At 41.1% G+C, this 19,571-nt stretch overlaps 2 protein-coding genes across 2 annotated transcripts; one reads left to right on the top strand and one right to left on the bottom strand.

Annotated features, from left to right (window-relative positions):
- Positions 1-84: 84 nt before the first annotated feature.
- On the bottom strand, positions 85-10,905 carry LOC125021265 (glycerophosphodiester phosphodiesterase domain-containing protein 5-like). The gene is made up of 16 exons (XM_047607252.1): positions 10,761-10,905; positions 9,589-9,797; positions 8,568-8,671; positions 7,768-7,861; positions 7,007-7,066; positions 6,758-6,856; positions 6,586-6,679; positions 6,163-6,308; positions 5,623-5,705; positions 4,769-4,919; positions 4,051-4,275; positions 2,293-2,450; positions 2,066-2,213; positions 1,891-1,973; positions 1,671-1,750; positions 85-513 (listed from the first exon to the last, which is right to left on the bottom strand). Exons 2-16 carry the CDS (start codon positions 9,748-9,750, stop codon positions 431-433), a joined length of 1,770 nt encoding a protein of 589 aa, XP_047463208.1. The 5' UTR covers positions 9,751-9,797; positions 10,761-10,905; the 3' UTR covers positions 85-430.
- A 2,646-nt stretch (positions 10,906-13,551) lies between these two features.
- LOC125021824 (aquaporin-11-like) lies at positions 13,552-18,882 on the top strand. The gene is made up of 3 exons (XM_047608047.1): positions 13,552-14,356; positions 15,039-15,155; positions 16,681-18,882. Exons 1-3 carry the CDS (start codon positions 13,765-13,767, stop codon positions 16,785-16,787), a joined length of 816 nt encoding a protein of 271 aa, XP_047464003.1. The 5' UTR covers positions 13,552-13,764; the 3' UTR covers positions 16,788-18,882.
- Positions 18,883-19,571: the final 689 nt, after the last annotated feature.

The raw sequence follows: 19,571 nt of genomic DNA, 5'->3' as shown, positions 1-19,571 counted from the left end.
ATAAATCTGACGAAATTCCAGCTTAATTTTTTTTTTTTTTTTGGTTTTATGTGCAAAAAAAACATATAAATAAAAATTAAGATGTAATTTGTGCTTGTACATTTATTGGTACATGTTTTAACTATAGTTGTGTCACATTGAGACATTTCATCATGAAGGAACATAAAATGCCGTCGGCCCCAAAACAAACGCTTCAGGGAGGAGTTCAACAAGATCCAACACCTTTTAAAAAGTCTCGTTGGTAAACGTAGCTGTTTTCACCTCTGTCCGGTCTTTGTGCTAAGCTAACAGGCTGCTAGCTTTTCATCTCTGAGGTAAAAAGTCACTCATCCTGAGAGAAGACTTGATTTCTGTCTCTGTCAGAGTGGACCAGATGTCGTTGTCGTCGTTGGCAGTGTGCGGCTCGGTGTGTCGCCTGGCCGACTCCTCTCTACTGCTCGGTCACAGTCGCCACGTTGGGCGTCCTCTCGGCGTGAGAGTTAGAACTGGACACGGACCAGATGTCGCTCATCTCTGTGAACACAGGCAGAGTTGTGAGGATCAGTCAAATCGGAATTTACTTCCTTTAATCCAGAACTTAAACTCACTTGCCAGTTCATTAGGTTCACCAGTGAAAATAAAGGCATACTAATAAAACATAAACATATCTGCATGAGGGGTATGGTATTCCATGTTCATTTAAAACAACTGAACTGTGGTTTTAGAAACACTTTTAAACTCAATCCAGTTTAACAGCACCGCAAATTACATCCCCCAAAATTATCATCCACTTGAAGTGCACCAGACGTGCATCAGCATGACGGCAATATTCAGGAAAAACGTTTACAGTAAATTATTTCTAATAAGTCTAGTTTTACTTGGCCTATCAGTTTAAAAACTGGTATATAGTTTGAAGTTAGCACTTTCTACAAAAGTTGCAACGAAGATCCAGTGACGCTTCGTCTTGCTGCTGCGTCTTAAATTGGTCATGTGATTTTGATGCTTCGTCGCGTCCGTGGAGAGGGTTAATCCAACTTTAACTGGACAACTTAAGTGAGTTCTCTTTATCCGATTAAGACACCTTGGTAATGCAATTGTAAATCGATTTTCTTCGGCATTTATACAGCTTAATCTGACTTTAACTGGACAACACCTGAATGACCCCAGAACAAAAACATCCAAGAAAGCCGGTCTCAAAAGAAAAAGGTAAACAGAACCGGTAGAAGAACCACTTGAGGGATAGCGCACATTTTATCTGCACTATAAGTAGCAGTACGTACAAGATTAAAATCAATCTTCTTGTTTGAAATGACCGATCCAGTTGTTTATTATATGACGTAATAGATCACCCGGACAGGGGGCCGTATAAACCCGCTGAAAAGACGCCTAGTGGAGGAGGAGGACATGTTCCCGTCAGTTATTCGATTTTCTCTGTTGCATGGAAACTGGGACAAGGGCTGTAGCCAGAAAGTCAGATTTTAAGCATTGCTCAATTAAGCTCTGCATGTAAACACACTGTTTCATCATCAGCTGAACATTACAGCAGTCATAAAGATAAGATTTAGTGCAGCACTGTTATACTAGGATGTTTTTTTTTTTTCACAAGTGTACCTAATAAACTGACATGTGAGTGTGCGTTTACACGGTGGTCGTTGGCTGGTCTGGGGTCCGTACACATAACTTTAGTTTACCTGTTTTGAATTTGCTGTATATGCTGTTGTCCAGGGTGATTTTGCTGTCTGAGCTGAAAGCCAGTCCTCGCTCTCGCCACCTGAAACGAAAGCAGCACTTATCTCAAGAGGAACATTGCTACATCGGAGCACAGGAGGGATTTCCTGTTTATTCAGCAGTATTGTGTGTGTGTGTGTGTGTGTGTGTGTGTGTGTGTGTGTGTGTGAGAGAGAGACTGACCTATGAAAGAAGAAGATGATGACGATAAGCACCAAGGACACCAGATCAGTGAGAATCCACATCAGCTTATAATCATCTGGACTCTGAGCGACGGACAGACGGAGGAATAATACTTAAAATGTGACAACTCTTCATCTTACATAATGTCTAGTCTGTCTAGTCTAGTTGAACTCACCATGAGGAAAAGAGGGGACCCCCTGTTGCTGAGGAGCTGTGGGGCGTTGGTGGTGACTGAGTGGACTCCAGTGCACCAGGCCAGGGAGTAGAGCCACGGTTGGCTGATTACATACAGGTTAACGGTGATGTTCACTGCTGTATATTCACTGCACACAAGAAAGGAGAAAGTCAAGGCGTGAACACTACAGACTACTCAAGTCTTAACACTTACACACAGACACACACCTGATGAGGTCGGTGGACATGGAGCTGTAGTGCAGGTTGAGTTTGACAATGTGGTTGCTCTGGAGCACCTCTACAGGGAGCCAACTTCCCGACGTCTGCTGCAGATCGGGATCAATCTCCTGGACCAGAGCTCGGAGATCTGACGGCAGCCACAGCACCTGGTGAGAACACAAGAGACGGTAGAAAAGTATAGTAAAGAGTCTGTCACATGAAGTAGCTGCATTTTCAACACTAAATTAGACGATTTTACTATGGAGTCTGGTGGTAGATAAAACAAAACTGCTTATTCCCTTTCTGCTATATTCTAGTGGAAGTAGATGATAAGATATGAAAACTTGGGTTGAAACACTTGATAATTTATTGTTCTACTGAATTCATTTCTACAATAACATACTTTATGTTTTTATTTTAACATAGAAAGTAATGCAAAATCCATCACATTATTGTCCACTATGCTTTTAAAATACCTGCACTCCTTAAGTCTTCAGCTGCCTTGTGTCAACACTAAATTAGAAGATTTTACAGTGGAGTCTGGTGCTAGGATCAAGATCCGATATTATACATTTTTTCAACAATTTCATATAGGTGTTAGAGGTCATTGTTTTCAAAGTGTATGACACCAAATTCAGCCTTGATCCTGAATTTCTGTCAGTTAAAAAGTGGCTCTACTGAGAACAGGCCGCTCCTGTGTCTGTACCTTTAAATGCTAATGAGTGGTGTCTGGCCACGCCCACCCCACGCCCCTCCCGGGGAAAGGATGCGGCTTTCGCTGTCGTTACCGTGCGCTTATGTTTACGGTAGATTCATGACTAAGGCTGGTGGAGACACTGTCGTTCAACCTCACCAGTTTGAACCAGAATCTGCAGCTGCAGCAGAACGTTTCTGAATAATTAGTTAAAAACACTGTCTAACATGTGTCTGAATATGTTACTTAGTTTGTTTTATTATGTGTTGTTACAGTTATTACCTTGTAGCTAACGCTAGCTCCGCTCGAAGCAGCCAACAGAGCGAAGGCCATGCTTTGCTCGTACCTTTACCGTGTGTGTTTATAAGGAGAAAAAATGGCGCCCACTCAGTAATTTTAGAGGGTGGGCTCATGTATCCGGGGAGCGGATCAAAGGCGGTATCTACTACCGGAGGGAGTGGTTATTTCCCCGCATGACGTCATGAAGAGAAATATCTCCGATGAGCCCGTGAGCACACATTTGCAAATAAGTGGAGCAGGCGAGGGAAGTTCTCACTTCCGACACATATTATTACTGTTAGAAAACCTTTATAAAGTGAATTTTACATAATATGGGACTTTTAATGGGACAGACTGGAGCCCATGCACTTAATTTCTGCCAATATGAATATTACACATGAAGAAGATGAAACATTTGCTGACAGATAATGCAGATAATTCATTATTCTAATTAATGAATTTCTCCAATAAAAACAAATTTTGCATTTTTAAGGGTAAAATGATTTGCCTCTGTTTGCAGTTTTATATTTTCACAGAAGAACACAAAGTGTACTGAAAGAAATACAAAGCGATTTGAAGACAGGTGAAAACTTCAGACACTGACTAATGTAATCATGTGTTTATTACTGACACGAGGAAGAGATAAAGCAGCCGGACTTGTTGCCGAATGACGTTCAAGGTTCTTCAGAGATAGTCAGGTATTTACCTAAATGTAATGATAACGAGCACCAGCCTGGAGATAAGGCTAAGCTAACGCACCGATGTCAGTCTGGGAGTGTGCACGCCTGCCTCACCTGTGAAGAGAGAATGGACGACTCGTTCTGGATGACCTCCAGCGTGCGTTGGATCCAGGAGTCTCTGTACGGGTGACCTCTGGGCGGCCGGTACAGGTCGAATATCACCAGCTTGTGAGTCTGCGCTGCCAGCTGGAGGAAGGCCTGCAGGCTGCACACCGACTGGTTTGATGCCCGCTGCTGGTCCTCTGCTGCCAGGGAACCAGCTGTACCAAACGGATTGTGCTGCAAGGGACGACCATCAATAACTAATCGATGCCGACGGCACATGCTGGCTGATCCAGGTCATTGCGTATCCAAAAACAAAACAAGCTGAACTGAGGGAAGTTTGTAGACTTGCAGAGGTTCTTGAATGTGGAGCTTCTTCAGTGTTAAAGCACTGGTGGAGACTTTAGGTTTAAATAAGAGTTTCCTATCAGAAAGTCACATGACTTGTGTCTGTTAACAATCAGTAGAGGAAGTCATCCATGCCAAATTGGAATCTTATTCCAGCTCATTTAAAGCTCAACTCCCTACCGGGCTATTGCAACTGAAGACTTGCATAAAAGTCTAGTTGCTCCTTGTTTCATTTTGTTTCTTTACTTGTTTCCACTGGTTTAACAGCTGTTTACCAGTGGACTCATTTACCATCTCAGTCCCTTCAGAGGAGTTAGGAGTAAATGACAAAGATGCTTAAAAAATGAACTGAGTTTGAAAGCGAATGACGTCGGTGACTCACAGAGAGAAACCAGGCTCCGGCGTTCAGACTCTCCAGTTCACTCCACGTGAACATGGCGGCCGGGGTGTTGGTCCGGTTTGGGAAAACCTCCTGGACGTTGGTGGTCCGTCGCAGAGTGCGGTCATGCATCAAGAAGGGCACCCCATCCAAACTACAGCCAATAGGAACAGTAACAGTATTAACTCGTGAATGGTGCGGGGTGTTTTTAGCCATGGTAGAGTGGACAAAACTATTATTTAAATAATAAAAAAAAATATCTGCAAAATACAGAATAAAGACTTTAATATTGCTGAATAATAAAAAAAGATGAAGCGTCACTGGAGCCGAGGCAGATGTTTAGCCTTAGTATCATTTTAGCAGATAGATCAAATAAAATTTATCTCATCAATGCGAGACATTAGCTAAAGAGACCAAAACCAGGCTGGAAACATGTTTGTTTCTGCTGTAAAGGACATGTTAACATGGAGGTCTACGAGGATCAACTCACTTTAAGATCCAGCCTCTAGTGGACATTTGTGGAACTGCAGTTTTCAACACTTTACCCTACATCATTACAAAGAAATGCTGTAGTAACAGCAGTGACTTTCAACCACCGCACACAACCACAGCTCACTGGAGGATGCAGAAGCACCATGACTTCTTAAATATGTTTTCAACTAAACTTCACATTCAGTATTATGCACTTATATACAACTCTCTACTAAAAATTTTAAAAATCCTGTTGATCTATGACTAAGACACTAAGGTCATCTACCTACTAGTGATACGTTACAAATTATTTCCTTGCATGTTCGGAATTTCCAAGTGTTTCGTAAATGTTGGTCTCCCAGACATAACAGACTTTGCTGACTAACCTGATGGTGACGTCTGTCTCCAGACCGTCACTTCCAGCGTCCACCGCCTTCTCAAAAGACATCAATGTGTTTTCTGGAGCAAGCTGCAGAGAGATAATCAACAGACCTCCAGTACAGCAATATGCAAACCTACAGCTATTTGCAGGATATGCAATGTGGACTTAGGAGTGTAAATATTTTTGCAAGTACTCTAAACACTGTAGACAAATCATGCTCTGTGGGCTCTAAACAATTCAGACAGGAAGTTAGGATTTGAGAAGAGTTCTTGTATGAAAGGTTGCAGATCAGTCCCACACATTGTCCTAGAAAATAAACCAAGACTCAAACTCAAATTATTTGCTCATTTTTGCCAATTCTTATTTCTGCTGAAGAACTCAAGGTGAAAACATGAGATCGTGAGACACTTCATCATTTTGCTGGCTAAATTATTAGCTTCTTAATTAAGAAAACAGAAGATAAATCCATGTTTTATTGAGGAAAATGAGACTGAAATCATTATGAAAAAGAAAACACTTGTGCAGTAGCTGTCCTCCTGCTCACCATGGGTGCTCCTCTGTGGCCGATGATGGCCGGTGCGGGGCCGAGGGTCCCCTCCTCTTTGATACAAGGAGAATACAAACCGAGGGGCACCAAGCAGAGGGCGAACAGGAAGATGAGGTAAACCGCCACGATCAGGGCCCTTCGCACTGAAACACATCAGGAAAAAAAAACAAAACCTGCCATAAAGACCAACTTTTATAGGTGTAGGTTAACGTTTGGAGGCTTTCAATTCATGATAAGAGCTTATATTTTTTATATATTACTTGATTTGCTTATTATAAAACATCCTTAACGTGTAGAAACCAAACAAAAACTATAGCTTTAGCCCCTGTGATAAGCTTAAGTAATTTCCTCCTCCTTTAGGACCCAACATTTTTATTAACTTTGATGCAAATCAACTCCACATCACACCGGCCGCCTCACCTCTGCTGTTCATGCGAAAGACATGCAAAGCCACCGGCCAGGCGAGCGCCGTCATCAGTAAGACTCCGCCCACGTGCAGGAAGGGCGCCGTCACCTGTTCAGGACACGGATCACCTGGTTAGTCACCTGGTAAAATCTGGCATCAATCAGAGACGAGGAAGAGGAGGCTGACCTGGAAGGACAGCAGCAGCGTCGTCCATTCTTGGCTCCACAGGTCGGACAAAACGGCGGTCGCTGCGATGGCGAACGTCAGGCTCACGAGGATCCCAATCTGAATACATAAACGATCCTTTGTGAAGCTTCACCTTCATGTCTGAACACTATAACTATCTACCGAGGTCGCTGTGGTAATTTTCTTCTTTAAAAGCTGCAGCGAAACGTCAAAGAAACTTTAAAAAATACACCGATATTCAAGAGTTACCTTGTGAGTCCAGTGTAAGTAGAGCTTCTGACCTTCTGACAGCAGACACACAGCGAGCAGCTACGCAGAATGATAAGAAAACACAACATAAATCTGAGGAGAGATATTGGCATTGACCGTACAGAGCCTCTGTTAACAGCAGCAAAATGCCAAAGGGGTTAATTAACACATTCTAACCTTATGATCAGCTAAAATGGTAAATTTTTATAGTATAGAGCAGCTTTCTACCTATTGGTACTAAAAACAGTTTACAGACACGCACACATCAACCCTTTCTCTCACACAAGCACACACACATTCACACACCAGTGCCACACACTGGGGTTCAGTGTCTTGGCGTTGCAGGCGGTGGAGCTGTAAGAATGGCGTCATTTAAAATCCCAGCCATGCAGAAACCTATCATGCCTAAGAATTACATCATTTGTGTTTTAGTGCAAGGTTTTGGAGCCTGTAATGTAACAGGCTTCTGAGATTCAGCTTGATGTTTTCTTTCCTTTGACAGACTGTATCCTAAATATTTTACCCTCGTCCGTCATTGTTGCACGTGCGCTACAGAAAGTACAAAATTGACAGATGATAGACAATGGAGACAACCTTTCCAGAGAGACAGGCTGTTAGCCTCATTGGAAATCAGCAGGTACTAAGAGAGAATGTAATATAACCTCTGTATTGTTCCAACAATACGGACCCAGCTTCCAGGGAAATACTTATCCCAACAAACTGGATGATGAATAAATATTGAAAAAAAAAACACGCCTCACCATGAGCACCGTGACATAGGTGAAGAAGCCTGCGGCAATGACAAGCAGCACCACAGACCACGGAAACCAGAAGCCCAAGTTCCCAAAGTTGAACCTTCATCACACACAGAGGGAGGAAAGAAAAGACTGTGAGTGAAAAAACAGTCTGACATCCAGAAAGAAAGGAAAGAAGTTTTGGTTCTACGTCCACCTATCAGCCATAACATCACGACCATTGGCCTGTGATCACGTGTCACTGGGTGGGACATTTTACACAGCAAGTGGACACTTTGTCCTCAAAGTTGATGTTAGAGAAACAGACGAGTGGAAGGATCTGAGAGACTTTGCGATACGACTGAGTCAGAGCCTCTCCAGCACTGCGGCTCTATAGTGGAGTGTTCCTGGTCCAAGAAAAAGGTGGTGAACCTTTCCTTAGCATCACAGGAATAACAGGGCGACTATGAGCCACTAATCTGGGGAACACGTGGCAACAGGGTGAACTATGAGGTAGATGTTTTGGGAAATGTTCTGCTGCTTTGAAGCTTTGAAGCCTAAGCACAGCTGCAGATCATTTACACCCTTCCAAGGAAACAGCCTTCTGTGAAGGCGGTGACCTGCTTCAGCATGAATAATACCACAACATTGCACGAAGGTATCCGCTGCTGGTTACGCTTTGGTACCACACCGTACCATTGGAGGTCTAGAGGAGTCCGGTGGGGGCTGTTTAGACAGACGGTTGTAATGTTATGGCTTATCGGTAGTCACGGACGTCAGCAGCAGGCTAACGAGTCCAACTATAAATTCAGCATGACTCAACCCACCAGTCAAAGTCGTTGTAGTCGTTCTGTGCTTGACCCCAGAAGTAGAGGAACACCAGCGTCAGGCAAAAAGCCGCCACCAGCAGCGCGAAGCTGACGCCCTCCAACTGTGGGAGGCAGAGACGAGACAAATGTTTTCTTGTTGCTCTGCCCTTTGGTACATAGCATGCATTTCTCTTTCCTTTTACAGGCGTGTTTCCATGGAGACCGCTGACCTAAAAGCTCTTTACGGGTGATTGTAAAAACAGTGCTGCTACTTCATGGGCACAGCTCTCAGTGCGCACCGTTTTATTTTGTGTTATGTCATTTTATTTGATCTGTTTCTTGCTGCAGGTACTAAAAGACATTTCACTGATCATGTGACAATTAAAACCTAATCTTATCATTTACTTCAGCATCAGCAACGTTATGATGCATAAGTTGCCTTTTATTCTATCGATTAACAGGTTTGCGTGCCTTCTTCCACCCGGTGTTATCGAGCCATGTTCTCCCGCGAGGACTCATTAGTCGATAGAACACTCGCTGTGTGTTTACATTGCATGACTCAGGTTCTGTTTAGTTTTCAATCTTCTTAAAGTGTCGTTGTGGGCAGTGCTGGGCGAAGATCTTATAATGAATCAGGAATGTGACAAAAGCTCCAAATTCTTCATAATATTAGCGTCAAAACACATTCAGGTACTTACAGTAATTGAGGCGTGAAGCTGTGCACCGGTTTTATTTTGCAGCTACTAAAGAAAGAGGTAATTTAATATATTTAATAAAGTACTGGATGGTTAATTTCCCCTGAAATTAGCACCCTAATGTACTTTTTTTTAGCTGATTGCATTTTGTTCTCTGAATTAAAATACCCATTTAGCAGCACTTTAATGCTGACATGTTTTATATCTAGTCTTCCATCAGAATCTGCAGACTTTTGATAAGACCTGCCTGGAAAAATAAAACTCCCTGAACCAGTCATTCAGCAGGCCGTTAAAGCTAAACTGCATTACTCTGACAGATGTTACTCCAATGTTGGCTATGTGACCTTGTTGCAGCAGCAGTCCCCCGGCTGAGCCCCTCTCCTCTCGTAGCGTCTCCACTGGCAGCCGTAGAGTCCAGCCAGACACAACACAAAAGGCCGGTGTTCGTAGCGTCGCAGGACTCTGGCACAAAGGCCATGCAGCCGCTGGGACAACGTGGACTCCATGACTCACATGCACCCTGACACTGCCTCCATCCTGCTCCTGCACACACCTTAGCAGAAAACATAGCATGAGATCAGAGCTCAAGTTGCCTTGTATAATATTTCGTGCAGCTGGAAAATTCTTTCAGCCAAAAGTCATTTCCATCTTCTGTGCAGCCGTTCTCTGTTTGTTTAAGTTTCTTCAGATATGACGGCTCTTGTGCAACTATTTTTTTTCCTGGAGAAGTAAGAACATCTCAGATTGCTGCTGGATTTTTTTTTTCTTCTTCTTTTTTGGAAGATGGGTAGAATTTCCGGTAAAAACAAATGGAAAGCCTGTACAGTAGGATTATTCACATTTTTTCCCTGTATTACCATTTTCTGTTATGTCTGTTATGTTAAGGCGGCTCTTTGTAAATCATAAACCCATGTTTCTAAAAGCAGCACTTCAAATACAGAGCATACAGTAATAATACAGTAAAAGCAACAATAATAAAGCCACACAAAGCCATTCCTAAGTTGTAGCCTATATTAATTTATGAGTAACAGGTTTGTTTACATTGAGACAAGCTGCCGCTGCTCGTAGCAGTTTTTATAATAATCTAATTACAATAATCTAACACATGTCGCTCTTCTGCAAGAACCTTTATTCATCTCATTGTGTGATAATTGAGGAATTGTCTTATACCGTTATCAGTAACACTTTATTTACACACTCCCTTTATAAATAAGGGATGCACCTTTATGTGCGTGTTGCTTCTCAGCCGAATTAAAGTACGATGTCTAATTGCTCATAAATACTGTTAATTATATAACGTAATTAACCCGCTTTGGACAATGAGCATGATAATTTAAAAAACACAAGTTTTTATAATGCAGTCTGGTGACAGACGTTCCACAAAACAAAGAACGGGACCTGGTTAGAGGTCAAGCGTGAACCTGATCATCACTGAAAACACGTCGACGCGAGAGCAGCTTTCATTTTTGTCCCATTCTGCTGTTTTAAGATCAACATGTAAGTGTAGCCTTCTTACCTCCGGGACGGTTCTGCCTCCCGGTAAATGGAGGGAGCAGAAGCCGCAGTGCGCAGTCCTTCCTCGGTACCCGCTCAGAGCAGGTGGCCTCGGATGATAAAGTCCTGTCAAGCTGGCGGAAGTTACTTAGAAAAACACTCATCGCCCTATCAAAACGTAGCTCCACATGTTTACATTAAAGGCTTTGAAGTCTCTTCTTGACTCGAACTTACATTGAAGAAATGCTTAAAAGAAAAGTTTAATTTTGGCTAATTTTTACGAAATTGTTTGCTTTATTTGGTCCCCGCTGAGCATTTTAATCTACTTTAAATATTAAATTATAACGCTTAGATGACGCTTTGGGAAAAGACAAACACAATTATTAATATGTACAAAGAGGTCAAACGCGTATTTTAATTGGGAATATGCGATTCAAAATTAACCACAATGTTTTATTTTGAAATCAAAGCGGAAGTTAGTATGGTCGTGGCTTTAAAGAAAGATCCAGTTATAGCTGCACCTACAGTTCATTCATCGCCACCTGTTGCCGCATTGATGCAAACACACGCAACCATCAAATGAGTGCGGCTTTAGTTTTACTCGTCTTTGCGTTTTTATCATCCAGATACAGTAGAAACTCCGTCTGCAGCTGCAGCAGGGATCACTGCACAAACTGGAGATATTAAGTGAGACAGCAGCACTGAGACTAATCCAGGAGACAAAATAACAAGTGTTTCATGTCGATGCATTTTGTTCTATTAATTTAAATTGACAAATTAGCTAAATGTTAATTAGAAAATGTTTGTAGAGAACTAAAAAGAACAAAATATGGCTGTGAAATTAAGAATAATCATCAGTCCAGTTCAAGAAACAAAAGTAGAGTAGCCTTTAACGCCGACTTCCTCCCTTTTTAATCTTCTCACAAGTCCTCAGATGTGTCTTGTATTAAAATCTCTCTGCCCCATTTTACAATTAAATACAATACCAGAGATCTTAATATAGTACATCAGGTACATGTTTTAGATTTTTACAGATTTTTACATTTTTCTGAGATCCATTAAGATTTAACCACTTCATCACACATATAAAGTGAATTAAACCTTGCAGCTGTGAAATAGTTGAAATTAATTCTACTGTTCAGACTTGCAAAATTGAAATTGCTTCACAACTGTGCTGGAAGGCCTCGCTGTGCACGTCAAATGCATTTTCTTGATAATACTTCTGTGATAGTGAGGACAAGGGATAATTTAACACAAATAGATGAGACTGAATACAGCTGAATACAGTGGCTTTATGAGGCTCTACTAAAGTTTAAAGGGTCTCCTGGGCTCAGTGAATGTGTGAAATCTAATTTCATTTCAATATATCTAAACGTATCAATAATTTACTCTGGGCTAAAATGACTTAAATTTCAGGTTATAATTTCAAGTTATTGAAACCGATTAAATGATCCTTTAAGAAACCACCTACTTTCAATCCAGATTTAAAATGAAACACTAACACTGCTAAACCTGTGACTTTATGTTTTAAGTTGAGGCTGTTAACAACCACACAAGACCAATTTCAATTTTATTTCAATTATATTTAATAATAGTGTCAATAACAATACCAATTATGTCAAGACGTTTTACAAAATCTAGACTGAAAAGCCCAGATCACGAACAAAGGTACATACATCCAACTAAAGTGTACATGTACCTACAATACACTGTAGTTCACATGCTATATATTAGTACCAGAGAATTGCATGAGTAGCCTGGGCCTAAGTACTACTTGTATTCGTTTTTAATCAGTATCATTCAGTCCAGTTAACAGAACTGAATTGCTGCACAGTGAAGCCTGCTGGGGTCTTTTTGTGTTTTCAATGTGAAGCAAAATAAAATTGTCTTCAGCCTAATTGGTAAAGCTCTGCCAGGTGTGTACTATTATAGAGTCACTTTCTGGCTCCCATGGCCATGAAACTTCACTGTAAATGATCATAATGCATCTAAACTGTTCAAAACCGAGTTCATCTCCTACTATTATATCACAGTCACGTTTGTGCACGCGGCTCCTCCTGCTGGTTCATTTACTTAGAAATGTTGTCAAACTGCAATAGCCGGATTTTATTTAATGTCTTTCAGCTGTTTCCTTCGTGGCTGTGTGCTTTCCTCCCAACAGGTCAAGCACAAAGCGCTACAGCACATGGACAAACATTTCCTCTGGCGCCTCCAACATAAAACTAGATTTCCAACGGGCTGCAACTCATTGACTTTACTTAGAAAAGGAAACTCGGGACAGTCAGGAGGTTATTTTAGATTAACATAAATTTCAGCTTGGTTGTGCACAAAGGAGCAAAGAAAAATCTGAACATCAACAAACATCTCGGTGGAACAAAAGGCAGAACATACAGAGTTGATTTTATTCATTTAAAACATTTTTATTTTATTTATTTATTTATTTGTCAAAAAGTCTCATAGACATAACGCCCCAATGCTGTAAATTGTCTGTGTATGTCTACTGAAAATCAAAATAGCAAAAAAAAGAAAGTCCCAAGTATATAGTTTCAATTAGAAACAATGCAAAATTGCAATGCAAATTTGTACATTTGCAGCTGAAATTTGGTGCTTTTTTTAATTAATCTCAGTCTTTAACATGCAATGCCAACGCAAAAATGTTTAAATTAAATATTAATACACAGCCTATATTTACATATATTGGCCCTTTAAAAGTCGCAGCAATTTCAGATAAAAAAAGTAATAAAAACAATAAATAAGTACAAATGACAAATTCAGAAATGATAACATTAAAAACTATAGAAATCGCGATTATGTATATGAGAGATCAATTCAAATTATGTATATAATATAAACAGAGATTGCACCACTTTTATTTTAAAGGCTGATCCAAACTACTTCCTCTTTAGCTTCAAGCGATTTGACGCCACAGCGGCAGCGTGGATCACCCGGACTTTGACGCCTCCAACGAGGCAAGAGAAGTGCTCCAAAGTTGCTGTTCTTCGGTCTGTGCGTGAACAGCCGGGGACATGACTGACCTGTGGGTTTCCCTGGCGGTGTTGGGGGCCGTGGTGCTCCTCAGCGAGGCGGCCCGCCGGACGGGAGCGCGTCTTTTCCCCGGAGCTTACTGGATTTACCTGCTGGAAGCGGCGTCCACCTTCCAGCTCTGCTGCTGCACGCACGAACTCAAACTCCTGGGCGAAACGACCCGGCTGGAGCTGCCGATCAGCCTCGCCCTCACGTACACCATGACGGTCATCCACTTGCTGACTTTCAGGGAAGCGGCGTGTAACCCCAGCGGGGCTCTGGAGAGCGTCTGCCGCGGACGCAGCAGCGTCAGAGCCGCCGCCGTCCTCATATCGTGCCAGTTCGCCGCTGCGGTCGCCGCGCAGTCCTTCGCAGCCTCCGTGTGGTCGCTGGGTCTGTCCGACGTCCACACCCGGCACCAGAGGTTCGGGTTCAGATGCTTCGACCCACTCGGCGGGACCCTGCTGGAGGCCGCGGCCGTGGAGCTGGCCTGCGCGTTCGTGGTGCAAGCCGCCGCCATGCACGTACATCGGCTGGACGAAAAACTTCGCCCTCACTTCTTCGCGGCTGTAATCACGGCTTTGGTTTATACAGGTGTGACACGTTTCATTTAACGGCGCCACAAACTACTAAACAAACATGTGTTTAACATTAACGCTTTATGGGGGCAAGGAACCAGATATGGTAACTTAAGCAAAGCACACATTTTCTGTTGTGTCCCTGTGCCTCTCAGTGAACACTGTCAGGTCAAATCTCTGTCAAATGTGGTCTACAAGGTCCACCTCTGCATGAACACTCAGCATAACTGCTTTATTAGGTACCATGAAGAAGTGGCCTAATATTGTCTAATGTGATAATGTTGACAAGTATCTGAATCAGCACTTATGTTGTAATGGTCTTTAAAACATGTTTACATTTGTTTACCACTTAAGGGCAAGGAACCATATATGGTAAATTCATTAATATAGTAGCATAAAAGTCTTGTACATTAACACGATGGGGTTGAAAATTTGACTTTCATTATGTCCCAGAGCTCAGCTCTGTGACCAGACAGGGTTCACCTGCAGTGGAGTTAATCAATGTCCACATTTAAGAAGCAGGATCTAGCAACCGTAATCAAATTCTTGCAGATATCTGTTAGTGAACCTACTAATGAGCTGTAAACGTAAGCAAGTTTTTATAAGTAAAACCGAAACGTGCGACGTGTTGAAGTTGTGAGTTTTCTGCTCCCAAATCAGCAAAACAGCATCAAGCTTTTGCTTTTGCTTTTCTGCAGGTGGAAGTATTTCAGGAGCCGTCTTCAACCCCGTCCTGGCCTTCTCCGTCCAGTTCCCCTGCAGCGGCCACACATACCTGGAGTACTGCTTCGTCTACTGGCTGGGACCAGTCTTGGGTAAGGGACAGACTCGGACTGAGACAAGTTTAAGTTTGCAAACACTTAGGTTAAAAGCTACAAAACTCACTTTTTAACAAATCCACAGATTAAATTTGACCAAACTATTCAGTATTTAATACAGGGGGTGTAACAATATAGAAAAATAACAGTTCGATACGTACGTTGGTGTTGAGATCACGGTTCGGTTCATTTGTGGTGCAGTATGGGAACAAAATGCAAAACCTAAATTTGCTTGTTGTTTATTTACATGTTATTTGAAAACCAACCATTTATTCTAACGTTATACAAAAAATAAAAAATATAACACTGTTGCAAAGCGCTGCCTGGTAATAAGTTAAATAAAATACTCTTTAATGCTCTCTAATGCAGGCTTTAATGCTGAAGTCAGCTGTGTTTGCACTGAGGTGTTTTTCTTTTTTTGTAGCAGCGACTCACACTTGGGTGGCGTCGTTTCAGGTGAATTGTGTTTGTTTGTGGTGTTGCCGGAAACGTACCTGATCTCGGCTGGACGGTGTCTGCACACTGCCCTCATTTTTATCCACTTGTCATTCCCCGTTGCATTATTTAACCAGGAAGCTGAAATGTTGCCAAGCAGGAGTCGTTAGCGAAAAGGCAGGGTCTCTAGTAGCTCTGGTCTATCGGCAGCAGTAGCCACGACGCACATACAAATACATGTTACACCCCTAGTAAATCTAAATCTTTTACTAAAACAACACATAAAAAGAAAGAAATCAGTCAGTGCACCGTGTCGTCCTTCATGTGATGTTGGCTGTTTAACTTCCTTTCCTGTGCAGTGCAGTTTACAAATAACTTTCTCAACTGTAGTTCTGCTACATATGCTGAGCATTTTGGTTGAAATACTAAATTTCCACATCCTTCGTGAGAATCAGTCTTTGTTGAGATTCTGCTACATGCAGTGCTGTAGCTATAGTTTTTGTCCTGTTAGAGCGTCTACAACCAAAAACATGTGACATATTTACTGTGATGAAGTCAGTCAGGTGGTAGCAGGACTTGATTCAGTAGCTGAATGCTGCACTTTCAAAGAAGTAAAAAGTTTCCTGGAGACAATATTCCAGAGAGGGTTAAGGAGACATTTCTGGAGCTAAGGTACAAACTCCACTCTCCACAGCACATTAATTATTTAGGGAACTGAATCCATTAATGACAATACAATGAAGAGAAGAAAAGGCTTTATTAAGTTTTGGGGTAGGAAATTTTGTTTATTTAAGATAAGAGTCTCAGATCAGCCGAGGATAAATGGATAGATAGATAGATAGCTGCAAAAGTTAAAATAAACACTAAAAAAAATATATATATATATATATTATGTACACAGTATTTACAAGAGTTATAGAATAAGTGAATACAAAAAAAAGAAATTGCAGTGAAATTAACATTAAAATATTATGTCATATCAATATCAACACAAAACCTTGACTGTTACATGCCCAATTAAACTTTGCATCTGACACATCCTTACTGAAGCGTCAGTGAAGTAACCTCCTCCTCTGTGCGTCCTCAGGTGTGGCGAGCTGCATCCTGCTCTTTGAGAAAATCATCCCCTTCCTCTCTGGAAAAAGCACCGTAGGCCTGGACTCCTCGGCCGGCCAGAAACAGAAGACGCAGTAACAGTGAGGCTGCTTTTAGGCTCGGATAATTGTGCCTGTATAATTCATTTGTTCCTTTTGTCAATTAATGATAAAAGCACTTTGTGTGTAAAGCTCCTGAGGTGTGTTGCATTTCAGGTTTGCCGCACAACGAGAAGCAGGTGGAGGGGTCGCTTTTACTGTAGTTTGACAGGATTTAGCAGATTAATTGCGTCTGTCCGTGTCACAGTCGCTTGCATAGCTACTTTAAGTGTTGGTTTATGAGACCAAAGATGTGAGGGAGTTACCACAAAGCTGCACATGAACACACACAGTTTTTCATCGCCCGCGCACATTAATGGGGGAAAAAAGCAATAATTAAACATTTTGCTTCATACAGAGGCACAGACACTAGATATTTGGTTTTATCAATAACGCTCCATGGCAACGGGGTGACTAATGTAAGAGCTGCCGTTGCTAGGCGACAGACTGCTAATGGCGCACTACTCAAATACGGTTTAGATGTGTGTAACCTACAAACATTGAGGTTTATTTACCCATTAACACACATTCCCGGCTGTACACTATTAGTGATTCTACATTTAAGTTGCTTTAAACCTTTTTCTAGGCTGCTTGGTTTATTCTAGGCTGAACGTAGCACCTAGCAAGCTAGGCTAACTAGCAAACGACCAGCATTGTCAGACTTTGAACAGGTTGATAGTTTTGAACTGATTATTTGGCGTTCTTATCGGCTCAGTTGGTCAAAGTCTTTGTACCAAAATTCACCGCCCGGATTCGGGTACGAGCACAAACACATGATAGTTGTAAATGTAACTTATACATAAATCTGCTCTGATGTCACAGAAACTTAATGCTCATCAGATTTACGCAGCGACAGTCGTGTGTACGTTAATGGGTAGATTTTAAACAGTTCTTGCTTTAATTTATTAGAACGCCTTAGGAGAAAAATGTGAACACATATTAGATTAAAAAAATGTAGATGAAGCTGTAGCTAGCTCCTGAAGCTACGTTCCCACTAGCCACAATACAGCAACAAGCTACAACAGATTTAAAACGTAAGCTGGTCAAATGAAGAGACAATCTGACGCCTGATGTACTTTTAGTTTTGCCAAAATATTCTTATTTATTTTATTTCACATGAACATCGTCCAAAACGCAAGTTTATGAAAGTGTATGAAGTGTGAGATAGACATGTTTCCTGTTTTGCGGTTCACTGTCACTACACTACACAACACTACACAACACTACACAATACTACACAATACTACACAACACTACACTACAGAATACTACACAACACTACACTACAGAATACTACACAACACTACGTGAAGAGACCGAAACTGATTACAAATTGTTAAAATATTTGAACCTATAATGAACATAAATGAATCAAAGCACAACTACAGTAAATTGTTAAATATTCAGTTAGAGACAACCACTTACATTTCCATAAATATCAAAAATGATTTATTATTATTATTATTATTATTATTATTATTACACAGGCTGAGGACTCTTTTCATATTTTCAGATCTTTTCCAGTACAGGATGAGATAACAGCACTTTGTAATCTTTTAAGTTTAAAGGGGCACAAACGTTTGGTGGTTAGTGTGTTTTAGTTAAACTAATGTGGGAGTACTACCTATTTATATGTTCTCACTTCGCACCAAAGTGGCTGCGGTACACTTTTTACAATATTTAAACATTGGGTGATGACATTTCTTTGTAGATGATCAAAGATTTTAACCATCTGGTGAATCTTTGCATTTTAATCTCATAATTTTACTGTACTGTCAATACTGGCACAGAGTAGGTGTTTCCATTGGCTGCTGGTGGGGTTTTGTTTGCTGTTATTATCATTTTGTTTTATTTTGCGCGTCCGTTTCTTTCCTTCTTAACATTTTACAATCTAATACGCAGTTTTTAATCATTTGTGAACCAATGACATCAATTACCTCGACGGTCTGGATGGTAGAATGATGATTAAATGTGATTAAATCATATTTTCTTACAGTACTGACTCACATGTGATGACATAGTTTTGTATAGTGTGAATACATTTGTAATATCTTGAGTGAAATATTTTGATTAAAAACATCTATTTCTAAAAGGCACATAGTCATGGTTGTCATTCCTTACTTTTTTTGTTGGTTTTACTGAAATCTGGCGCAGAAATTCAAGATTCTTTGTCATATCTAAATATGTTTAAGCGTGATAATCCTCTGTGACATAAAAAGGGAAAATGGTTCAGGAATGGTTTGAGGAGCTCAGCAGCGAGTTCAAGGTGTTGATTTGGCTTCCAGACCTTATGTGCTGTATTTATAAAAAAAAATAATCCAATGACAAAATCCCCACCTTGCAACTTTCTGAACTGAAAGGATCTATTCCAGATACCACATCACACCTTCAGGGGTCTAGTGGAGTCCATACCTCAAAGAGTCGAGACTATTAAGGTGGAAAAATAAAGATGTACATAATGTTTGACAAGTGGTCATAATGATATGGCTGATACAGTGTGTGTGTGTGTGTGTGTGTGTGTGTGCGTGTGTGTGTGTTTGTGAGATGTTTTCAGGTACATATTTAACAATAAAAATATAAATAATTTATATTAAAATAAGAACAAATCGCAGTTAATCTCCTGGCTGCTGTTTGGATTATCCCAAAAAAAGAAAAAGCTCATAAAATCCGGTCGGCCTCTAGAGACCACATGTTATCGGTTACACAACGCGACCTTTGTGCCCCCTCTTTCCCCTTCTTTTTTTTTTTTCTTCTCACACTGACTCGACTGAAACAGGAGCTGCTC

Source organism: Mugil cephalus, chromosome 15, assembly GCF_022458985.1.
Source record: "Mugil cephalus isolate CIBA_MC_2020 chromosome 15, CIBA_Mcephalus_1.1, whole genome shotgun sequence".
Lineage (NCBI taxonomy): Eukaryota > Metazoa > Chordata > Actinopteri > Mugiliformes > Mugilidae > Mugil > Mugil cephalus.
This window is presented reverse-complemented; position numbering and strand designations above follow the sequence as displayed.